The following is a 24,353-nucleotide window of genomic DNA, read 5'->3' on the forward strand; positions in this document are numbered from 1 at the left end:
TCTGTAAAAGTATTTCAGTTGAAATTCTATTATAAAATAACTGCACAGTACAAGCTCAGAGACACTCTCACCATGCTGGGGAAGCTTCCCTTTCACCCCTACAAACTTATAATCATCTCTAGCTGCTTGTGCTTTTAAAGCTTCTTTAGAAATGCCACCTTTTTAACATTGTAACCTGGCAGCTTATCTGTATTTGTGCAGCATCAAAGCTGCTGCCTCAGACCCAAGAATTAATACTTTCAGTTAGTCAAAGATCATTAACTTAGCAACTTTATGTTCCTGTGTATTCTTTAAAAACACTCATGAGTATACAGGTCAGCTTCTGCCCTCAGTAACATGGTAAGGCAGCAAAAACTCATCGTGCTCCTAGGCAAAGAAATGTTAAAGAAAACAATGAGGAGCTTCAGCTCTTCTGAAAATGAAAAAGCTGGAATATTTAAATGAAAATTGCTATTATATGCAAATAATATACTGGTGTAAGAAATTTTTCTGGCAGTGCTTGCCTCCTGAATTAATCAGCTTTCCTGAAACTCTAAAAACTACCCCCTTTTGTTTACTGAGCTAGAGAGAGACACTAGTGTGACACTAACACAGTCCTAAGCTAGACAGAATCCCTCCCCAGTGGCTATTTCATGGCAAGAGCTGTGAGCCTAATAACCTTGGAGATGACAAATACTCTCTGAGTTCAACCTAAAGAAGCCTGTAAGAGCAACCCTCCTTATTCCCACCAGACCCACACAGCACATGAACAGCAGCCCCTGACTCAAGCACAGCCTGTTAACAAACCACCACCCTGCTTACGGCATTTGGCATTTGTCTTAGAAAATGATTTAGTTTTGTCTATCAGAGATGTCAGAAAGACAGATTAGGAGAGCACAGCATCTCTTTCCCTCCCCTCAATGTGTTTTTTCACAAGGGGGGTGGCCCAAACTAAGCCCTCTGATTTGATTCTGCGCATCTCAAAGTTTAGGAGTATGTATATCTGGATTCTGGTTTGTTCCCTTATGAAGACAGGAAGCTTACCTCAGCATTTGGATCCAGGGCCAGATTCAGATTCACTTCACTGAAACAAAGAGTCTTGGACTGAAGAACACCTTCACGCTCCTTTGCTGATGCTCCAGTACATCCATTTCTATGGAAATAAGCACCCCTTTTTTGGATAGCGTTCATGCTAAAACAGCTCCTTGCAACCCTAAGCTGAAGTTACTAATGCACATCTTTACACATGAATTATTTCCTACATCTATGTTTTGACAATACACTTAACTGGAATATTTTTCATGCACAAGGTGTACAAAGTGAGTCAATGGAGTGTTTGTCCTTAAACCACTATCATACATGTATTTTGTTAAAGGGACAAGGGCTCTAAACCCTTCAAATACAGACAGTATCTGGCGTCTGGACTGTGGCACGATGTAGTCTTCTGCCTTTCTGGTGTTATTCGTACAGGGTATGTCAAAGGCTATAGTAAACCTCTGAGGTATGCAGGTGGCTGTCCATTTCCAGGGCATGGTGAAAGTCTCTGTCATGACCATGGTCCTTTAAAGCTTCACCTTGGTTCCACTTGACACGCACAAGTTCCTGATAAGGGCATTCCTACTTTTGTAGGACAGAAGGAATTTTAAAGGGCTTTACTCAGTTTTAGTGCTTAAGCATAGGAAAACAAAAACAAAACAAAAATCCCCAGGCAAACAATGCCTCTCCCAACCCCCAAATGCCTCATAGCATCTGTACCCATGCTCTGCTTCCTCTCCTCTCTCTTTCAAGGGATGCAGTGTGACCAGTGTCTTTCTACTGCCCTGTCAGCACCCCCATAACCGCTGTGCATTCAAGGACTTTCGAAGACTGGACTGTAGCTGGAACACAACTTGAGACATGTGCCATCGCGTCACCATTCAGTGCATGTTGTATCCTTTTTCGGTTTGGATAGAGGATGCTCTTCCCAAACCCACTACAACATCTGCCAGTTGCAGGAGATCTCTAGGTCTTCCACAGCAACGACAGGTTTGGCATGGAAAACCTTGGACATGGAACACTCATGGCAGTGAGCCGCGGCTTTGACACGCAAGCAGAGAACGCACAACTGAGAAAAGCTCACGGGAAGGGCATGACAACAACCATGCGAATGAGTTGATGCAACAGCAGCTGGGCCTTGCAGATAACATCTGCATCCTCCCTCCCCCTTGGTTCTTTCACTCTACTGGGGCTCTGGTGGATTGAAGCCTCTCGGGTTGGTTGAATTTACAATGGTAAGGGTGGCACTTTCGGAGCAAGTTTGCCCAAAATAGAAGGTGATGCTGTCAGATCCCTTGCTCGTGATGTGTTGGGTAACAGGACATCTCTTCAAGGCTCAGGGGCCACAGGGGGAAAAGTCAAGAGGGCCGAGGGCTCTCAGGGCCCCTGCTGGGTTATGTGGCTCTTGTTTCTAAGGACGGGGTCCTCGTAAGTGCTAGCGCAAGGTGGCGTGGAGGCTTCCAAGGGTAAGCCCTGCTGTTGGTATCCATAGTTGACATTCCCACACGGGAAGTGGCGAAGCCTAAAGAGAGGCACTTCTTTAACACTTGCAGTTAGGGAAGATGGCTCTAATAGCAAGGAGGAGCCTGGCAGCCTGCCAGTCATAATGTTGGGCCCCACAGTACAGTTTCCTTCCTGTCCCAAATTCTCCCTCTCGTGCCTCTCCTTCTCCAGCACAGAACTGTTTTTGCTGGCCTGCTTCTCCGCAAACCAGGAACCATAGGTTGGATTCCAGAGGTTGGTGGGCTTGTTTCTGGAGCCCCGGCTTTTGTGCAGCTCAGAAGGGGGATTGGACTGGGCATAGGCCATGTTGATATGTCCCCCCGCTGAGGCTGATGGCACCTTCCCCGGCACTGGCTGTTCCAAGGCTCGCGCTTTCCCTAGAGATTTTCCAGCAATGATGGCTGATGGCAGGGGTGGTGGAGATGGCAGGGTTTGCTTATCATCCTTTCTGTCTTGGTGTGTGGAGACCAATAGAGGAGAAATTCCTTCTGGATCGTCAGGGCGCACCTTCTCCTCCTCCTCAGCTGATGGGCCATATTCTACTGGCAGGGCGGTGTTGATGACATCTGGATCCTGCCAGAGAGAACAATGAGATTTTCTCAAAGTCTGTAGGCATCATGCATTGAATAAAAACCTGACACATTTGACAGCTGTCATGCTATGACCACAGTGCATCATTCCCAGTACCTAGTGCCCATATTCCACGTGTAGGGGCTGCAGACAAAATGCAGTTAACTGTGAGATATAATGGGATATCCTTAAAAATCCAACTCTTAATAAAAACCGAACCCTAAAACTCACCACAGAATAGTAGAGGTACAAAACCAATGAAAAATGTTTTTTATGTCCAGACAAATTTCCTGTGGGAATGTTGTTTTGGAATCTATCATCTCAGAGTTCATAACATTCTCAGATAATATTGAGAAAGTCTCAGCCATGTAAGTATTGCCTCCATATAACGAGGGAGGAATGGAAATGCAGAGAGAAGGCAATACTGGCAGACCCCTTGAAGCCCAAATCCATAGGGATTGTGGTTATGAGCCATTTATGCAGTTTTGAGAATTAAACTGAGAGAAAATGTGGTGATCCGGGCAGCCTTTAATTATTGCTTGATGCCGTGGCAAGCTACAGAGAGCAGAAAAAAATGCCTCCCAATCGAAGGATCCAAACACACATGAAAAACAGATCAACCTCCCCAAGTAGTGAGGGAAAGCAAACTGACCGAGGCAAATAACAGTGAGGCCACACAAGGAGCCTGTGCTGATAAGGCAGCAAAACATTTTCTGAACTACTCTACTTCTTGTAAGCTAAACTGGTGGTAAAAACTAAGTAACTTCGATTTCAGCCTGGAAGTCCAGCCGCATCCTTCCCCCTCTTTGCCCAGCCTTAGAATCCCCACTCCTCGAGCCTGGCTGTTTCCACCTGCCTTCTCCAGCACTGTCAGATTCAGAAAATTGCTAACAGCTGCTGAAACTACCTGCAAAGGGTGCTCTGAGCTGGGACCATTCCTGTTCAGTGCTGACTATGTCTTAAGGGTAAACACTGGGATGGAGTGGCTGGGACGAAGCATGTGAAACTCATGCAGGTGCTGGCCTGTCTTAGCTCTTTTGCTCATTGGAATCTGTGCCTTTACAAGCAGAAGAAGAGCTACTGGTGTGCTATTTCTATAGCTGTGTAAGCTTGTTTAAGCCCATGCCTTTCAGCAGTGAAAGATAAGATGGATCCAGCGTCCAATGAGATGAATATCCCAGCCACTGTTCCCAGGGTGGCATCACTCTCTGGACTGCTGACTGCATTATTGCAGTGCTGCCTTCTTGTCTCGTATTCTGGCTTGTCTAGACCTCTCCTCAAGAAGAACCCTCTCCACCCACCTCCTCTGAGATGAAGGAACACCCATACCTGAGTGCAGTACTCAATCCTCTCCAGGATTATGGCAAAATTTGGCCGGTCTTCAGGCTGGTGCTGCCAACACTGGGTCATAATGCGGTAACTGAAAGGGCAGAACAGGAGATGCTTATGAACAGCAGATCCCGTGGTACATAACAGCTTAGAAATCATAAGCATGCATCACCATTCTGACTTCCAACAAATAAGAGTTCTCTGCCTTCCCCAGAGTCAGACAACTGATGTACTGGTAGCCACTGAAATGTGACCACCACTGGGGTAAAATCCACAGCCCATCAGAGAAATAACTCAGCCACTCAAAATCCCTTGGACAATTCACTAAAGGTAGGCAGGGCTACAGATAAAGGAGCCCAGTTTTCCCTATCTGTGAACAGTCTTATGCATTGAAGTTTCACAGCTAACCCAAGACACAGAAATACTGCACCGTCTTTGACCAAACAAGCAGTGGCCAGTAATTCTCAAAAGGGCCCTCAATTATTCTCCAAAACAGACAGAAAAATTAGATATTAGAGAAGTCACTGGCACTCAAGTTCAATAAAACAGATCAGCCACAATAAGATCAATCTTACAAATAATTAACTTTTGAGTAGAGAAGAGCATTTGAAGCAGAAACTTATTTGCATGAATATATTAAAGTTAACATCTCATACACAGGGCCAGGGCAGTTTTTAGGTGGATCCATCCTTCCTCCGTTGGTGACAAACTCCAGAACCTCCTGGTTACTTTTGCTAGGGTAGGGCATGTATCCCAAAGAGAATATCTCCCACAGCAATACACCAAAAGACCTGAATACAGAAGCAAAGGAAAATAAAGTGAAGGATACAGGAATGACCATCACTGGTGGGCAATGCCCCTAGGTTCAGTACCACCAGCATTGCTCTTTGCAGCCTTTGTGCAAATCCCTGCTGCAGGATTCAGACACAAATAAGTGGCACAGTTGTAACAGTGAATTTTGAAACATTTAATAAATACTAGTAGTTGACTGTTAAGTAAGTAAAGTCTAGGATATAGGTAGGTAAATACGGTTGCTTTGCCCTCCAACACTAGTGACTCTGAAAAACCCAGCTTTTAGTACATGAGAAATGAATCTGAACATGTGTTTTTTACAAAATATTAACCCTTTACATAAAGGGTTATGACACAGACAGACTGGACAGAGAAGGAAAGGAAACACACCATGTATCTGTTTTTGATGTAAATATCCCTTCCATGAAAGCCTCAGGAGGCATCCATTTGACAGGCAACATTGCACACCCACCCTTCCGGTAGTAGCTGGCTCTGCAGAGAACAAACAGAACAAAAGAGTCAGCCAAGAATTCAGAAAATGGCATTGATTTGGGAATTTTATAATTACAAATATTAAAATTATGAGCCAGAGGAGAGACTAATGAAGGCAGAACAGTATGGCAGAGAAAATGTTGAAGAGACCTGCTCCTTCTCACAATAGTAGTGGAAATGGGCAAGCCATGGAAGGACTGTTTTATCTACCTCACTTCAGGCCTGATCTGGTGAATCAGTTATCCTCATCTGTGTCCATATTCCTAGTGAATTACTCAAACAGTAACTGCTGCTGGCAGAGCCATCCCCTGCCCTTTTCAACCACAGCAAGATCTTGACCTCATTTCCCACATGGTCACCTTGAGCATCCCCACCAAAAATAAACAAAACCTATCCAATATGTACCCAGCCTAAAGCACTGCAAGTAAAATCCTAAAGCCTTTGTAAGAACAAGGAGCTTGATGAGAAGGATGGTTGGCCATTAGAGCTGGGGTACTAGTACAAAAACCTCCTCCTGTGCTTCTGAGACAGTCCTTTATTGTCGCTGTCATTTTAAATAAAACCTACGAGCCCCAAATCCTGTGCTGGCAGCTGTGGAAAGATGCTCGTGCAAGCTGGTATCACTGATCATAACTACACAGCCTGAGCATCCAAAGGATATTCCTGGACAAAGAAACATGTGCAGACTTCAAAGGCACCTTTGAAAGCTCAGCACCAAAGTGTTCATCTTGGCAGTTGGTTCTATTGATTGTGTGAGAGAGACAGATGCTACTTTGTCCCAGCAGAGCCCCCGTCTGACAGTGGGGCAGCGTGGGGGCTCTTTGTCAAGGGAGAGCAGAGCCAGAAGAATCCCCAAGCAGGAAAAAAAGTAGGCAAGGCGCTGGAATAAACAGTGCGGGTGACTGAGCACAAGGCATTCCTTCTTCCGAGTCAGGGGCAAATCAATTCCTCAGCACAGCGGGATATGGTGCTGCACTTCTAGAGGTGCTATATGGAAGATGAGATATCAAACTGCAGCCCTGACTGCTTATGGTCATTAAAGATTTTCTGGCACTTCTTGCAAGAGCAGAGTAGTTAACCCTGTGTCTTGGCTGAATTCCAGTTTGGGTGATTACATTTTCCTGACCTTCCTCTGCACCTTCCTCCTTTAGCTGCAGTAAATTGAGAAGATTTACTGATGACACGAAACCAAAGGTGCAGGGGTAGCATCAAGGAGAGAGATTAAACTCAGAATGATTTGGGACCGCAAAACAAAAGGGCACATCAATGCCATTGGATGTGGAGAAAGCAAAGAAAAGAAACTGAGGACAGAATAAAAGAGGGAGGAATAACACCTTCCATGACCATTGGACTTCATTGCGGAGAAAACTGTCAGGAGTGGAAAAAGTCTCCAGAGCACAGTTAAACTACAAATAAAGGCAAACACCAGAAATACATTAGCTGGGATTCACCAGGGTGGGATGTCTCCACTCTTGCCTTGCTAGGGTTATGCAGAGCAGCACAAGAACCTGCTCTCCTGCACAGACACTGCTCCTCCCTCGTTTTAGTGAGCTTCCAATTGCAGATACCCTGGGCTTAGCTCTGCTACCTGTATATATCCCGGGCCATTCCAAAGTCTCCAATCTTAGCCACTCTCCCAGGCCCTCGACAGGTAAGGAGACAGTTCCTGGCAGCAATATCCCTACAGGGAAAGAGAAGAAAAGCAACAGAAAGAGAAGAATCACTTAATCATTTGACAATTTATAAGTCAAAAAGAAAGCAAAGAATAGTACCTACTTTCCTGAACTTCAGAGAGCCCACAACAGAAATGTCAGTGTTTATGGCTAACTGTGATGTCTCAAATTCCAATCTACCTCCCCCAGCAGGAACAGTCCTGTTCTTTAACATTTCCTCTATAAACTTCACATAACACCTTCCAGTTGAAAGGATGGGCCTCCTGAGAGCCCTCCTTTACCCCAGGAGCTGTTTTTAAGCCTCTAAGGAGTGCAAGAAGTGGAGCTGATTTCAGCAATGTACTAGTCTGGGGAATGATCCACTGATCTGTTCCTAGTGTGCTTGTTCAAATGTTGTCAAATGGTTGTTGCACTGTCAGAGACAGGTGCAACAATGTGCAGGTGTTGCTCTGAATGCTGAAGCTATGGGCCTGTGTATGCAGGTAAAGCTCCAAGCTTCACCTCTGCTGGGCTGAAGTAAACCTTGAGATCTGAACAGCACAGTGACACACCTTATGGGTGACTCTTTCAGAACTGTGAATTACCACGTCTCTACTCAGCTCTACCCAACAATTTTAGATGTTTGCCAAACACCCTGTTCTTCAGGAGCAGGTAACAACAGTCACAAGGTGTTGAACTTCTGGCTGTACTTGTATTGCTGTTCTCTGAGAGGGGAAGAGAAAGGTTCCAGAATGAGCAGAGAGGCACTAAGCAAAATTCATGATAGGGAGAGCTTTAAAGACTTCTGTCACAAGATTGTGTCCCTTTGCAGAGTAACCAAATGGACTGCACAAGTGCAGGCACTGAGACAGGGCTCAGGATTTTTGTTAAATATACAGGCCTTTTCCAACCTGATTTATAGCAGCTTTTCTGTTAACTGCTTCTATTATTCTGATTTTGTCCACATTGTTTAAAGGTATCCAGCCACTAGAGTGCAGCAGGACATAAACATATGGAGCAGGGCATTAAGAGTCTGTGTTGGCCTGTATGCAAGTCCTGCCCATGTTGTGTTCACCTACCTGTGAATGAAGTGGTTCTCCTCCAGGTATTGACACCCACAAGCAATGTCACGGGCCACGTGGAGCAAGTCCAGCATGGAAAGGGAGGAGGGCTGATTCTACCAAAAGACAAGGGACAAACGTGGGTTAAAAGCAAGAACATGGTGTGATTTGTCACTGATACAACACTGGGAATTCTTCAACAAGTGACAACCTTCGATGTTAATACACAAAGGGATTACAAAAATGCACAAGAGAGAGTTCATATCCATGAACTATGGAAAGGATGTGCAGATGCAATGTCATACAGACCCCAGAGACAGAGTCAGAACAGCTGGATCTGACTTTCCAGCTCTATTGGGATGCCCCTGTAAGAATTTACCCCAGTTCTCATGGGAGATGCTTCTGAATTTTCAGCACGATTTTTGGGATCTGTAGCCTGAACCATTCCTCACCAAGTTTCTTTGTATTATTGCTAGCTCCTCTCTAAAGTCACCTTGAACAACGAAAATGACATTTTGTATAATGGCATGAGTCACATTTGCTCTTTCCCTCCTCCACATCTGTGTAGGTTTTATCTTGCCCCTTGGAGCACTGACACAGGTTTGTGTAGCCAACAGCTATGGAAGACTAAGGCTGCCAACTCCTTCCTGCCCCTCTGATGAAGTCCACAGCCCTTGCCAGCAGGAGCCAGATGCTTTAGCAAAAAGGGCAGCATTCGCACTGGCTCACATTTGTCAGCCTCTGAAGCCAAACCATCAGCTGCTGCACTGAGGTGTGAATCAGTGATCCCTGAGGCCAGTCCTGTGGGGGAGGAGGAAATCGCTGCTGCCAGCAGAGTGATGACAAACAACTGGGTGTCAGGGACTGCTTATTCCACAGCAGCCATTTGCCAGCTAAGTGTTTATTGGCCTTAGCTATTGGACCAAATAAGATTATCCCACTCTTTAGCTCTCTCTTATGACACCAACCATTCTGCCCAGTTCCCAAAGTCACACCTGCCCATGGGACTCTCCCGCCAATGCAAAAACCAGCACAGCTTCTCCACTGTGACAGATGACAGGGAGTTGCTTCTGTTGCGAAGAAACATAACTCCAGGCTGATGTGATGCTGTGCTGGCTGTCCCACCTGATCTAAACCACTGCTAACTGGGACTAGAAATCAGTTCAGGCTCTGCAGCAGCCAGCAGCCAGTAGTTAGACAGTGCTCATTGGCTGGTAAAACTCAAAAAAGTGTTAACGTCTTTGGAAGAGATTAGAAAATAACTGGCCTCAATACCTGATTAATGAAATAATTGAAAAATGCTGCATATCTGTGTGAACAAAGCCTGTTTTTTTGAGTGCATAAACAAAATTGTTTGTGACCTCATATCACCTGCCTATATTTTATTATCTACAAAGTATAGTTCATTACATATATATACTTAACTGATTCTTTAGAACACTGGACTGCATCTTCCCTTAAACCTTCCTTTTTATAGAGCATCTATTTCCTAAAAACATAAAGCACCTCTTCCCCCATTTTGTGGGGAAGGGGGAATAATTCTTTTTACCTCTGTGAGTTCAAGTGACTCACCAGCTACACAAGATGGCTACAGTAAGAAAGGATGCACATGCCTTCTTCTTTCCTTTCAGGGTATAACCAAAGGGAATTTAATATCTCAATCTACCCATTCCCTCCTCTTCTGAGCAAGGGTCAGAAGCCTGAAGTGAAAACTGAGCAAAAAGCCCAATTCTTTACTCTGCAATCGATTCCAGACCTGAGCTGTACTGCAAAGCAGTCAGTGGGCTGAAGCTGATTTGAACGACATAGCTTTTTTCTTTTTTCTCCTTTTTTTAAACTCCCTTCCTTCCCCTTCTTGGATGAATTCCTTCCACCTTTTATTTGGCTAAATACAATTCTAAAACAGATGTGACTGCCCAGCCAAGGACAATTTAGCCATGTAATTTGTTTGAAAAATGGAGGTTTGGGATTCATTTTGCAAGGGGGGCAGCCTTGAGACTCACCAAAGGATTCGCTTTACAGCTTTTGCTCCTCAGATGAATGGATGATGCCAGCTGCAATGCACCGCTGCTCAGGGCAGTGGGCATGCTGGAAGCACTAGTGTGACACCTCCCCAGGTGAGGCTGAATCTTGCCAAAGGTGAATGAAATTCTGTGTATTGTTCAGTATAATCACTGCTCTGTGCAACAGGCTGCACAGCACAAAAGAGGGGAATCATTTATCCATATATGATTTGTCTCCCAGAGCTCTTCTTTGATTGCTGTGCTGTGTGTGAGAAAGATCAGCGCTGAACTTCCCAGAATGGACAATTCTACAATGCTCATAATGAGCAAAGGCTCCGATTCCAGGTGTCTCTGAATCTACCAGACTGCCTTACTGCAGGTGAGGGGGAAGGGGCATTCCTGTAATAGATGTGAAACTTGATTAGAAATGGAACAGAGAAAGTCTTCAGGGCTGCAAACCCTGGACCCGTGAAGATGAAGATTATGGAGTGGACCTAGCTGGTGTTAAGTCGACATACTCCACAAGAGGCACTGGTATTGCATCAGTGATGTTGGATGAACGTATGATAATTCTTACTTAGAGTCCAGAAAAATCATTACGTGTTGGCTGAACACTGCTTTCATTATTTACATGAAGAACACAGACAGACAACATGCAGTAGTGCTGGCAGCATCTTGATCTCTCATTAAATTGGATCCCATGTTCTGATTTCTCCTGCAGTTGCTCTAGCTTCCCATTTCATGTCTCTCGCCATGTCTTAAGTCCCACTTCCCTTGGTTCACCTTCTCCTTCACCATTCCCTCTGCTTGCTTCCCTGCTTTTCAGTGGCCGAGTGCATGGCAGAATGCTGCATGTGTCTTGCTCCAAGTCACACAGGTTGTTACTGACCAGTGGCAAACCAAACAAGGCAACTGGTGATCTCTCTAGCATGGTGCTTTCTTTTTCCTGAAGCCTTGGAATTAATGCCAAGTTAATGCCTTTCACATCTCTATTATTTTTTCCATAACTGGCAAACAAATTTGAAGTTACTGGCAGAGGAGTGGAGAGAACAACTGGGAGATGAAAGTAGAGAATGAACATGTAAATCTCTGAAATAGGTGGGAAAGACAAGGTAGTAAAATAAATCAGCTGGAAAATACAAAACTGGAAAAAAATAAGAGGAAAGGCAGTAATTCATACGGTGCTTACAGCAGAGTAGGCAGTGGACCTCTGCTACTGAGTCAGTCAGCCAGGTCTTGTGTGTTCAATTAATTACTTTTGGAAGCAAAGCTCATCAAAGCCTGTTTACTCTGCACTCTTCCTTGTCTTTCCTTTTCTTCAACGGGCCTGAAAAGCTGCACATCCAGTCTGCTGTGCCTACCTCCTGCCTGTCTTCTTTGAATGAGCAACAGGAGGAAGAAAGCAGCTCAGGGTTCATTAAGAGCAGTGCAAAGATATATCCAGCAGCACTGAGCCACAGGCCTTATGTATGGAGACTCAGTCACACCTCAAGTACATGCAGAGGGTAAATCCACTTCCACAGTTGGATCCCATATTTCACAGAGCACAACGCCCTGCACACATCTCACTTCTCATCAGTCAGTCTCCTCGCCTCACAGTTTCTGAGCCGGCAGTCAAATGCGCAACCAGGGGCTGATTTCTCAGCACTCACAGGTGCCATTGGCCCCTCAGAAGCTGCCCCAGCAGCCAGACAATGAATTACTCTGTCATTCTTGCCAGGCAGTCGCCACATGGGATGGTTGCAGAAGCAGGACAAGGCAAGGGGAAGAAGGTGTTAGATGTGGAGCAAAATCATGTGGACCTTTGTCTGCATGCAGTCAGGCTATCCACATTCATCCAGTTCTTAAAGAGGGAATGGAAACTTTTTCTGAATCAGTTCCAGCTTGCAACTGCCCACCTGCATTTGAAACTCAGCTTCCCAAAGTGCCACAGAAATGTGACTGAGCAGAAAACAGAGGCATCAATCTCAGGTCTGCTTCACTCCTAGGAGCAAGTTAAATGCAGGAATAAGGGAGAATCTTCAAGGTGCTGGGAACAGCCCCTGTGTGTAGTAGTTATTATGGTCAGCCTCAGATAACCTCACACAGGTCAGGAAACACAAGGAAAGGAGAAGAACGGAAGGAGCTGCTGAGAAGGCAGAAAGAGAAATACTAAGGAAGAAATGGTGTGAACCATCTGCTTCTTCTGACATTGGCTTTACAGAGGTTCCACAGAGCTACTGCTAACCCATTGTGTTTTACCTGCCCCTTCACACATGTAGCACAGCCTGGCCTGGCAGTTTTGAAAAGAGCATCTACCAGGCAGTATATCTTGCCCATGCCATTTTGCTCTGCATGGGGTGAGACCAGAGCCCACATTGCAGAACATGAATTTACCCATTTACCTACTACCAAGTTCAGCCCATTTGTATGAGCATCTCTAGGTTCTTCAGAAAACCAACCTGGGTTTACAAAGACCGCTTGCTCAGATTCCAGACATTCCTTTCTGGGTGTTTAGCCTTCTTATCCAGGCAGGAGCCACTAAATTGCAACCTATTCAAGAGTTTTGAGTCTCACAGACCATTTCATATGTCTGAAAACCACACTGCATGGAAAAAGTACAAAGTTGATCTGTTTCCAGATGCCTTAAGGAAGAATCTTATTTATATCTGTTAGAGTCAATCTGTGTCTCTCTTGTACTGATAAAATCCATCACTTTGTCCTATGTTGAAGAAATACTGAGACAAAGTATGAAGCTGGGCTCTGGTCCTAAACTTCAGCAACATCTGTGTGCCTTTCTGGTCCAGGGACTCAGAGCAAACTTTATTCTTCTGAGATACTGATTCCTCTCTAGAAGTTGTAATTTTTTTCTCACACATTTCTAGCTGACTGTCTTTTCCTATTGAAATCCTAAGATTTTCAATAGGGAAAATCTTAAAAACTCTGGACTAAAGATATTTGATATTAAGTCAACAGCTCCAGGCCAGATTCTCTCCTTGCCTATGTCAAATTTAAACTGACAGATATCCACAGAAATGCACCTGATCAGCAGTTTAAATAATGGATTTACCATTACTAGCTCAACACTTCTCCCAGCCTGCCCCCAACTGGTGTGAGGGAGGTAAGAGTTGAGTTTAACTTCTGTATTTTAAACTTTGATTTTGGTCTTTCTTTAGGTAGCATCTGCAATGCTATCTAGCAAAGTTTGAGAATGAGGCACCTCTGCATAACCTCAGCAGCATCTGTTCCTTATACACCTGGGTCTTGCCTCCACAGTGGTCTTGTAGCAACAGAAATTTTCTGGCCATCGAAAATTCTGGGAAATAGTATCTGCATGGATCAGCTCTTTTGCAGTTAAGTATTTGCCTCATGGTAGCAACTTACTAGATAAAATACAGTTTTCTCTTTTCTTACCGGTCTGGGCCGTGTCTCTCTCAGGAATGATTTCAGGTCCCCTCCAGCCATGAGCTCCAGCAGGATGAAACGGGGCAGCGCCTGCAGGCTCACCCCAATACAGCGCACGATGTTCTGGTGGTTGAACTTGCTGTGGAGACAGGGAGGCTCAGTTATGGAGCAACTCTGATCCAAAAAGCACAATAGCAGGAAAAATTCAAAATGTTTTGCCGCAGGGAATGTTTTTTGTTTTTGTTTTTGTTTTTTTCTTTTTCTAGAAAGTAACAAATCTCAAAGGTAGGCTAACTGGATAAAGCTAAAGCACTACCCCTGCACTCTGTATCTGTCTGCACAGTGCAGGGACAGAGGTGGGGAAGCAGTGGTTTTTGGCTGCTTTTCCTCTTCCCTGCACTCTTTCTGGGCTGCAGCAAGACTTGAGGAGCATAGGAAGCAGAACACGTCTGATAACAGAGTCTGCTCTTAATTTTCCCCATCCAAGGGGCAGAAGCTGGGCTAGGAGCTTGTTATATTACGTTGTTCCAAGTAATATACTGACATAGGGATCTGCTTGTGTAGGGAATGTTCCTCGAGGTCTAGTCTGTAATACTTCCTTATTTCTCCAGACCTCAAATGTGAAGGGAAACCATTCCTATGGATTCCAGGACTCAGACACTGACACTTGACATGACAGCAGCATAAAGTCAATGTGAAGTCAAGCTGTTAAGTTTTGACTAGTCAAATCTAAATTCCTCAGGTTGGTTTTTACCTCATGCTTTCATCTCTAAGAGAAATCAAAAGATCCTATTATCAATTCTGAAAACAGGGTCTTAATTTTTTCATTTTGGATATTGAAAACGAGTGTGGACCCTTTTCAAAATTTAGCCTTTAATCATTTGGTGCCTATTCGTTTGTAAGAAGAGTAGAAAAGGATGATAATGCCTATCCTCCTTCTCCTAAAATTACTGTAGAGATGTGCTGCATGGGCATCAGCTCTAAAGAACTTTTTTTCTTTACAGTGCTGGGTTTTGCAAGCATACACAAGTTCATGTTATTCATACACACCTAATAATGAGAGCTTCCATGAGAAAGTCGAGCTCATCTTGCTCTGAACACACTTCTGGCAATGTCTGTAAAAGAAAGAACAGGTTGACAAGGAGAAGATGCTTAAGCTTACAGATGTAGAACACCTGGCACTAACATTGTCTGCAGCAATCCTTGTTTCTATAAAAGCAACCTCACTCTAAGATAACAGCTAGACCATTGCTAAAATAGACTGTGAAGCTTTTGAAAGGTAAATATCAGAACACACAGCCCATCAACACCACTGTCATCCTATTCCCAGCAAAGGAAATAGCCCAGGGTGCACAGGGAAGTGTTCAGTATATGGGATTCTGCTGTATAGAGAATGAGGGATGAGATCACAGTTCCTGAGCTCCCTGCAGTTCAATACTCCTACCTTCCAGCAAGATTGTGAACTCTAACCAGCAGCAGGACTGTGCTGCTATGTAACCTCTAGGAGAAGACAAGCCAGTTAGGTTGTAGAAGGCTCGGAGAACCCTATCAGGGTCTCTTAGGATTTAGCTTCACATCCAATGCATATCCATCCTGTAAGGGAGTGCTGAGATCCCAGGAAAACCAGTCATCTCCTACTTGCAGAGTCTTTGATGTATGTGCCAGTTGCTTTTGGCCCTATAAAGACTTTTGGCCTCTGACTCACAAGGCTCTGGACAGATTACCACACCAGGTGTAGAATGGGGAGGATGGACAGAGAGTGGATTTAGTTCTCATAACTGCAGTCTGCTGTAGCTCAGTGGGAAATCTTTGCCTGTTTACTACTTACAGACCTCTTTTAATAGTTTCACATGCCCATATGCTACAAGCTGTACCATTGCTGTGATGGATTAAGTGTTGCAACAGAGGAGCAACCTTTCTAGCCACATCCTTCAGTACTTAGAGCAAAGCTTCATTCATCTTCAATTTTATAATGCATTGGGACTCTTGGGTGAAAGGTGCATGAAACCATCATGATAACTCATACACTGTCACTTACTTTCACAGCCACCTGCAAGGGAGTGGGGTCGCTGGGGATCCCTGTCACCTGACCTTCATATACCTCACCAAAGGCTCCGTGGCCCAAACCCCTGGACAGACCAGAGAAGACAAGAAGGTTTTACTACAGAGAACAGACATTATAACACTGTGGACACAGCTCACAGAATGGGCTCACAATTTTCATGGCAGTGAAACAGGGAGAACTGGATATTGACACTATGCAGGGGACCAGACCTTGATGTGATCTTTCCTGGACCTACAATGTATTTAATTGGTAGGGAAAGCAATCCTTGGAAGCGAACAGTCCCCAGTGAAATCAAGCTGCTGGCACTGCAGCATGTAATGGAGAGCACTCTTCTATGGCTTTGGTGTCAGTGCTCTAGCGGTGGGTGTTCCAAAACAAGTCAATAAAGATAGGACTTAAGTCTAGGTGTTTACAAACCCTAAATACATTAACAGTTCCCATAATGTTTCTGCATCACCATTAAACAAAACATTGAACAAGAAACTAGGAGGCAGCAATGATTCTCAAAAGTCCTGAATTCTAAACCAAATGTCTTTTCTTGATTTATTGTGTGATTCTGGGCAAGTACCTTAGCCAATAAATGGTGATGATAGTGCTTTGTAAAGCACTCAGCTCTAGGAATTCATGCTGAGAATTGTTTCTAGCACTGATCATATTACAAAATTTACAGTTCTATTTTGAATAAGATTACAAGAGAAAGAGAAGGGAATAAAAGTAATCAAACAATAGGTCCTGTTCCAGGTCCTTGTGATACAGATTTTGCAAACCTCTCTATTCAGTCTTCACTCCCTTAATGTTAAGTCAACTGGTACAACGATAGTTATTCCACATCGGTGGCGTGACATAACAAACCATGGCAGAGAATGAGGCTTCATCCCGGATCCCGAGTCCCTCTTAACCCTGCATGGGATGCACATTGGACAGTAGTATTTTGAGCCTCTGAGAGACATTCCTGCATCTCAGTCCAGGTGAAAGGCTCTCAATAAAGCTCTCTCCTACAGCACACACTCTCCTGTTAGAGCCAGGTCTGGCCTGGGAGCTGCACTGATTATGTCCTCTGAAGTATAGGTGGACTGTTTTTCCATGGGCTGTTGCCCTCCCGTCCATTTGAACAGACTAGAACAATCTGCTCTTCTGTTGCCTAAGCTCTGTCTAATAGTTTTGCCAGGATAAAGACCAGTCTAGGCAGTGAAACCACAGTGAGGACTTGTGTTGCCTGTGACTCAGCCACTTCATTTAATAAAATTTTGTAGATATCAGATTGAGACACTATTCTTGGCTCTTCCTGACCAACTTATTACCAACTAAGGGTAGAAAACAGATGTCTACAGTTCATAACTCATCCTCTTTCCAAAAAGTCTACCTTCCCTTCCCTTATCAATTCCTGGCTGTATCCTCTGCTATCTGCAGCTCGCCACAGCTCAAAAATCCTTTCAAAGACTAAGTGACAAAGGAAGCAGCAGCACAAGGCACACTGGAAACTTCCAGTTGCAGTCTAGAAAGATGTGCAGGTAAGGGGAAATAAGATAAGAGACAGCAAAACTTCGGACTGCAAAGACTGCTCTGAGCATCAACTTTTTTAGCACCTTAAGCTCCCTAGTTTTCCAAGTTCTCCTGCTTCCACTTGGTTTTTTCTATAAAACTCATAATCCCAGGAGATTAACACTACACCTCTAAAAGTTCAACTGCCAAAATCTAGGCCCTTCCACACGAGCCCAACTACTGCAACTACTGAAAAGGGGCACGTGACAAAAAGTGCTTAAGGATTTGTATGTGCCTGCACAGAGAGGTGCGTTCGCACCTCTGTAAGAGAGTCAGTCTATGTGAGTGTGTAGTGTGACGGATGGGGAACGCAACGATGAATTTACCGGATGAGGGAGATGTTTTTTCGAGGCACCTCTTTAAGGTCACTAATGGATGTGGTCTTTCCTGCAAAGCAGTAGTTGGGGTTGTAGTCTGTCATTATAGTGGAGGTGCGCAGCTTGCTCAGCTTATATTCTGGGCTCTGTAACTCCATCTGCATGGCTTGTAGCTCCTGGTGCTTCCGACGATATACTAAACATGGAGAACACAGTCAACCAGAGACACAGACTGACTTTGGAACAGGACAGCAGCCGTGTAAGTTGCACATCTCGCTAGAACTGGCTGTTGTATGGCCAGATTTCAGGGAATGAAACCAGACAGGGACACTGTCACATTTCTGTACATCAAATAATTACAGACAGAAAATGGAATCTGAAGATACCAAAGGAACCTTTGATTTACACATCCTATGAAGAAACAGGCTTGCTTGTGAACTGTTTTGAAGAAGTAAAATTAATTTCACTTGCAGAGATCTTAGATTTCACAGTTCTGTGGATTTTGTTTATCTCTATTTAGTTTAACTGGACATTCCAAACATGATTCCAGTTCCAAACTTGAGGGAGCTGGGGTATAACCAACTTTCCTAAATCACACAGAAGTGACTAAAGTCTGAAATGAATTATTGCATCATATTCTTCAAAATGGACAGACCAAGCTGTTTGCTCAGAATAACACGTTGTACACAAAAAATAGCTCATTCTTCAAAACTTCTTCTGTTTCTAAACAACAGAGTTGGACTGCATTTGAAATCAGTCTATGGTAGTGTTATATTCCTTGCATCACTTCACTGATACTTCTGCTACGTCATTAGAATCCACATCTTGAAAGACAACATCCTGTGGATATTCCTTGAAATAGTAATTGATATTGCAGGACTCTTTCCAAAGCAAGATGACAATCATGAGCAGGTTAAATCACTATTGATTTCTGTGGGAGCTGGAATGAGCCCAAAGACTGTGACGGTAATAGCTACTGCATCTTCTCCAGGAGATATTGCTCAGGGGAAGAATTTAAGGGGTAAACATGCACTCGCAAAGGCAGATGGATGTAATGACCTATCCACAAACCCTTCCTGTCCTCCATTTTCCTCCTCATTGCCTTTGCTTTGATTTTTAAAATCGTTGCTCTTTCCTGAGATGGAAATGATAGACTAGTTGGATGGAAAGAGGATTACTGTTCAGCTCCTGAGAAGTATTTAGTAACTGTAAAAAGTACTGTCAGGCCAGAAATCATACATGTAGGACCATGTGTGTGCAACTGATAACTCCTGAAATCCTTAAAACTGAAACAGCTGCGCAAATCTAATTTAAGAGTTGCCATTTGCTGCTCTAGGTACATCCCTCTTCTCCCCTAGACTATACACTGTGCGGACAAAGAAAGGTGGTAAAGCTGAGGTTTGTATCCCTGGTGCTTTGCATTGATTCAAACCCATTCTGCTTGCACCAAATGCAGGTGAGTGATTGTTCAAAATAAGAACAAGAAAGGGTAAAAAATACCTTTCAGAATTTCAAAAAAAAAAGCCAAGAATACCCACATCCTACTAAGTAGCAGTTTGTAAAAGGGGAACTTATGTGAGAGTTTAAGCTTAGATGTTGTACATTAAGAGGCAAAATGTGTATGTAGGCACACAAATAAAGAAGCTTTTACGCATTGAACAGCAGCAGATCTCACAAAATCAGAAGCAGCTGTGTTCTGGCAGCTTTACAGTACAACAGAAACAATAATGTCTCTTTCGAGATGCAGTCAGTAACTGAAGCCTCCTCAAATTGGTCATTGTGGTTAGAAACAACTACTGAAATCTGAAGCTAAGGCGTGTGTGTGGGAAGGTGTTATTAAATACAGCAGTAGCTAAAAACCTGAATCCTTTTGCCTCCCAGGACCCAATTATCCATGGCTCAGATCCAGCCCTCATATGAAAATATCTTCTGCAGAGAAACACTCACCTATCATGATTCCTGAAAAAGCCAACATTAAAACAGCCACCAATGCTGAAGTCAGTACAGACAAGACCAAGGAGAGAGGGAGATGAACCACTGGCTCAGCTGTAACAGAGGAAGGAGAAGAAGGAATTACATATTTGAAATGGTCTTCCAGGAGCCACTTTTTTTGCATTTTTTTTTTTTTTTGCTATTCCTTCCATTTACTCATCTGCTGCTCCTATAGTGTAGAAGTAACCTCTGGCATGATCAGTTCACAGGATCTATGACTTCTCATACCTCATTGTTTTACATTCCTCAATTAATATCAACCCATTAAAACAGATGGTTTGCTATCAATGAATTAACTTGTGAACTCCCTGGGTATCAAAACAAGACCATAAAAACCAGGGGCAGGAGGTTGGGGAGGTGGAAAGAACATTACATTGTCAGGGTTAAAGTGCTCCTGTCAATGCCAAATCACAGAAAAAGCAGAAGGAGGACTGCAAAATATCATCTCCTAAATGCGTCTAATCCAGGCAGAAAAAAACTGATAACAGTTAGTGCAGTGCAAGGTATTCCATAGCTGCATCCTCATTTGGGATCACACTATTAAGGTTTATTTCACCTTGACAAAATGGCCATGCTTTTTACCCATCTTACACATAGAAATGGTAAAAACACAGAACAATTTTCCCATGCCAGTGACAAATCTGAAATCAGGATCCCAAAAGCCTGGAGTCACTGCTCTAACTGCTGTACAAGAATATGAGGCAAACCTAGTAATGGAGCTCTGACCATTTAGTTTGTCAAGACAGGCAAGTACAGGCACGTCTTTAGTTTTCCTCAGAGAGATCTCACACAGAATTTCTTACGGATTCTGCACCTGCACCTTAAATGCCCAGATCCACAGGAATTATGTTTTCCTTCACCTTGCACATTGTTTTTGTTCTTAAGAGAACTGGCCTGGAATCTAACTTTAGCTGGAAAATTCCTTCACTTTCATGATTTCAGAGCAGAATGCGAGCACTAGCGCAACCAAGCACAAAATTTGTCTCTCTGCAGATCTGCCCAGTATGTCAAACATACTGTAGAGCAAAACAGCAATGCTGCTCAGTGTACCAGTCCTCAGCAATCATGCTGCTATATCCTAGCAAAATAACACTGCAGCAGGAAAGAAGGAAACATTCAACAGAAGTCGGGTTTAAGAAAGACTAGATTAAACACTTTCAGGGTGTCTTACAGTTCAAACTACAGCATTTGGCCATGCGCTTTCCGTTTCACATGCTAGCAGTACGCCACACACCTACTTACCTATGCAAGACACACCATCCTCAGCCAACTCTGTGCCTGGCTCACAAAAGCAAATGACTTTTTGACTCTCATGATCAACATGGCACTCGTCCATCTCACAGTGACTGCAGTTAAGATGCAGCCTAATATCCACCTCTCCATGCCCCTCTGTCACTAGGGAGTGGATGAAGAAGCTGAGTTAATTACTGTAAAGACCATTCTTACAATTCCCTTGGGCCTTGACAGAAACAGGGGACATGGTGGTTGCTGTTGCATGATGTGGCAGGGTGGGCCCCATCTAAGAAACCAGTTTCTCCCCACCTTTCCTCACTAAGAAAATAACATGTGACAGCTAACAGCCCCTTGCAGTTGAGGTTTCCCTGGCTCTCTTTGAGCAGATAGTCCTACCAGGTTAGCAAGGAAGCTGCTGCCAAGGCTAAGGGAAACCTGCCTTTGCAGCGGTCCATGGGGCTCACCATTTTCTTTCCTGGCCTTTACTCATTTCAAGATCAAGCACTGCAATGTTTTCAAAACTTTCTGGCTGAATCTACCAAGCCAGAGTGCATCTGTATTTGAAAATCCTTCTGGTTATTCTAAAGCAAACATATTTTTTTTCAACAAGCAGATATTTTTTTGTGTGTTTCATGAACACATCACAAACATATTAATGACATTGACTTCTGGGCAAACACAAGTTGGAGTGGCAGTATTCATCACTCCCATGCACTGTTGAGCAGCAATGCAACGTTTTCTCTAGAAACAGCCTGGCCTAACTTGGATACTTTGCTGAGGGATGCTCTAAGGACCTTGCTTGTTAGGGAATCGTCAGGTGTTTTGCCTGTTTCTTTCCTAACGTATCTGAATTATGAGGGTCTGTTACCACTTTCCTTGCCAAAAATTATTCTATAGGCTGGTAGACTATACTGTTGGGGGTGTTTCCTAATAGCCTTGATGTTCTCTCTACCTGCTTTCTTCCTACTTCTGTCTATTCTCCATTGTACTTTGCTATCTTTCTGCCTCCTCATGTCCATGACACTAAACTGCACCCAAAGGGTTGTAAACTGTCCCACAGATGCAAACTATTTCTAAAATGAAATAAGCCCACTAGAAAACTTCTGAACAACATGAATACCTTTAAGTGCTGGAGTATATAAAGTACCAATTGGATTAATAAAGGACACACCATCCTCCCCATCCATCTCTGGGTCATTGTCCACTGCAGCATTGCCACCTATGTCAAACCAGAAGTTACCTTAACAGTCTGAGGCTCAATGGCAATGAAATACAGATAAACATTGCAACATGCATGATTTCAGCATATTTAGGGATGCATCCAAATGAGAAAAGAGAAACATTAAGGTATGTAATATATAGGGAATATTTAGCAAGTTGTTGCATGAACCACTGGACTTTATTTTTAAAACTTCAATTTAATAACAGTAGTTTTGACAATCAATTTATTAGCTCTGTTTTGGGCAGACTGTTGCAAACTAAGGTGCAAACTCCATCTTTAACCATTTGGATGCTGTGAAACATATAAGCCCTTCTTAAAATTTATGCAGCCAAGAAACTGGAAAACACCAGTATTCAAGGGCTAAATTCAGTACCCTTGCTGACTGAGGTATTCAGTACATCAGCAGAGGGAATGAATAACTTGCTATCCCTCCTCTCCTTTGCACCCTGAAAGCAGGGTAGTCCATCAGGAGTGGGGACTGAAGGAGTTTATTTGTTGCTCATTTGTGCTTAAGCATATAGAACATATCTGAAGAAAAGTATGGGCAATGCATAAAAAATATTAGAAGCACAGTACAAGCCATATACTTTGTACGACAAGCATGCAAAGATTCCCCCACCCCACAAAAAAGTTTTCCTCTTTAATTGTCTTCAGCAAAATTAAAAGTGTCATGTAAGGCATTCTGTTGGAAAAAGAAGCATTACACAATAACATTGGTACAAAACATGCACTTAATCATTTAAACTCACTACTTCCTCTGAGGATTTCTGGTCTACCAAATACTTAATTTAAGCTGTGGAGAACCAGGGGTTAAAGAGTCCACCACAGTGCAGATGGCTGAAGAAACTATGTGGCCCAGGAGACTTTGGGTTAGTAGAGATCTTGAATCTGGCCCACACCAGTTGTAATCAACATAATGCCATCTGACAGCTGTCCTGAGACCCGCAGCACATGAAATTAGCTCCTCGTTGACTGAAGTCAACACCACTATTGTTATTAAGAGGGGTCCTGGCTGGCAGCCTGAACCTCTGCCCCCAGAGACACCTGTGCAGGACCAAGGCCCACCCCCAGCAGGGCAGGGTAGAAGCTGCATCTTTCCCCTGGCATAAAGTCTGGCTGCCAGTCTCTGGGACCAAAGTCCTCCAAACACAGGTGCTGGCAATGGGAGCACATAGCCTACGGCTCCTCCTTCTTCAGCACTGTCACCCCAACATGAAAAGCTCAAGAATCACAGCAGGGTCTTAATGTCACATATTGCAGAGTGCAAAGCCAGGATTACAGCTGAAGGACTGACATCTGGCCGTTTGCTCAAAGACTAAATGCCATACGTTCATCTACTGCTAAAAAGGCAACACACAGACATACTTTTACATAACAATTAAATATGCTAGCTACAGGAGAATTATCTACCAGCATTTTGCTGATCATTAGCACTAAAGGAGGGGAAGGGACACCTTGAACACGAAGCCACTTTACCTATATATCCTCCGCCTCCTCCACCTGAGGAGCACCCCCCTCCACCCCCTCCGAAACCCCCTCTTGTCTCCCACCCCCACTTCTTCATGGCCTGGGGGCAGGATCTTCCTCCAGTAGCACCTTCCAGCAAGGATTTTCCTGACCACAGGAAGGAAGTGTTATCATTCCAGCCACCTCCACCACCTGCAGTTGAGAGAAGAGAAATGGCACAGGTAGGGGTTATTTTTTGAGTAAAAAACACTGCAAGGATCTGCAGAACAAGCACCTACTCAAAGCACTTCAGCTGAAAGTGAGAATCTCATGCTTTGGTTAGAAGAGGGGATGTGCTTGCTACACAGTGCTACGGTGACCTTTCTGTAGGGCTTTTGCCATGTTAACCATCTGTGCCTCTTTTCACCTACCATACAATGACAAGTATTTTCTACAGAAAATATAAAAAGATATTCTTGCCTAGTCTCCAACCACTTATTTCAAGTTTAAAGAGCCTTCCCCTTCTCTTTGAAAAAAATACTTTTGAAAAAAAACCTGTGTCAGTTCTGAAGTGGAACAAAAGGAATTTAGTGAAAGGGGTGTGAAAACATGTCCCAGCCCCGCTCTCCATACAACATACTCACCAGTGACTCACTTTCAGCTCTGCTGGTTGTTCAGTCCAAGGTCTCTTCACAGAGACTTCTAGCCAGGGTGCAATTATGCTCTTTCTGCATAA

At 43.8% G+C, this 24,353-nt stretch overlaps 1 protein-coding gene across 1 annotated transcript in view; it reads right to left on the bottom strand.

The window, feature by feature from the left end:
- The window catches only part of ALK (anaplastic lymphoma receptor tyrosine kinase), a 307,709-nt gene that overhangs the window by 2,112 nt on the left and 281,244 nt on the right, over positions 1 to 24,353 (bottom strand). Inside the window, exons 16-29 of the mRNA XM_017812959.1 lie at positions 23,648 to 23,830; positions 22,070 to 22,168; positions 20,959 to 21,111; positions 19,672 to 19,770; positions 17,734 to 17,920; positions 15,839 to 15,929; positions 14,851 to 14,915; positions 13,810 to 13,939; positions 8,432 to 8,529; positions 7,289 to 7,381; positions 5,599 to 5,700; positions 5,073 to 5,207; positions 4,417 to 4,507; positions 1,024 to 3,090 (exon numbers count right to left, since the gene is read on the bottom strand). Coding sequence (XP_017668448.1) covers positions 2,392 to 3,090; positions 4,417 to 4,507; positions 5,073 to 5,207; positions 5,599 to 5,700; positions 7,289 to 7,381; positions 8,432 to 8,529; positions 13,810 to 13,939; positions 14,851 to 14,915; positions 15,839 to 15,929; positions 17,734 to 17,920; positions 19,672 to 19,770; positions 20,959 to 21,111; positions 22,070 to 22,168; positions 23,648 to 23,830 — 2,225 coding nt within the window. The 3' untranslated portion in view covers positions 1,024 to 2,391. The remainder of the gene's footprint in view (positions 1 to 1,023; positions 3,091 to 4,416; positions 4,508 to 5,072; positions 5,208 to 5,598; positions 5,701 to 7,288; positions 7,382 to 8,431; positions 8,530 to 13,809; positions 13,940 to 14,850; positions 14,916 to 15,838; positions 15,930 to 17,733; positions 17,921 to 19,671; positions 19,771 to 20,958; positions 21,112 to 22,069; positions 22,169 to 23,647; positions 23,831 to 24,353) is intronic.

This window comes from Lepidothrix coronata, unplaced genomic scaffold (assembly GCF_001604755.1).
Source record: "Lepidothrix coronata isolate B3197 unplaced genomic scaffold, Lepidothrix_coronata-1.0 Scaffold38, whole genome shotgun sequence".
Classification (NCBI taxonomy): Eukaryota; Metazoa; Chordata; class Aves; order Passeriformes; family Pipridae; genus Lepidothrix; species Lepidothrix coronata.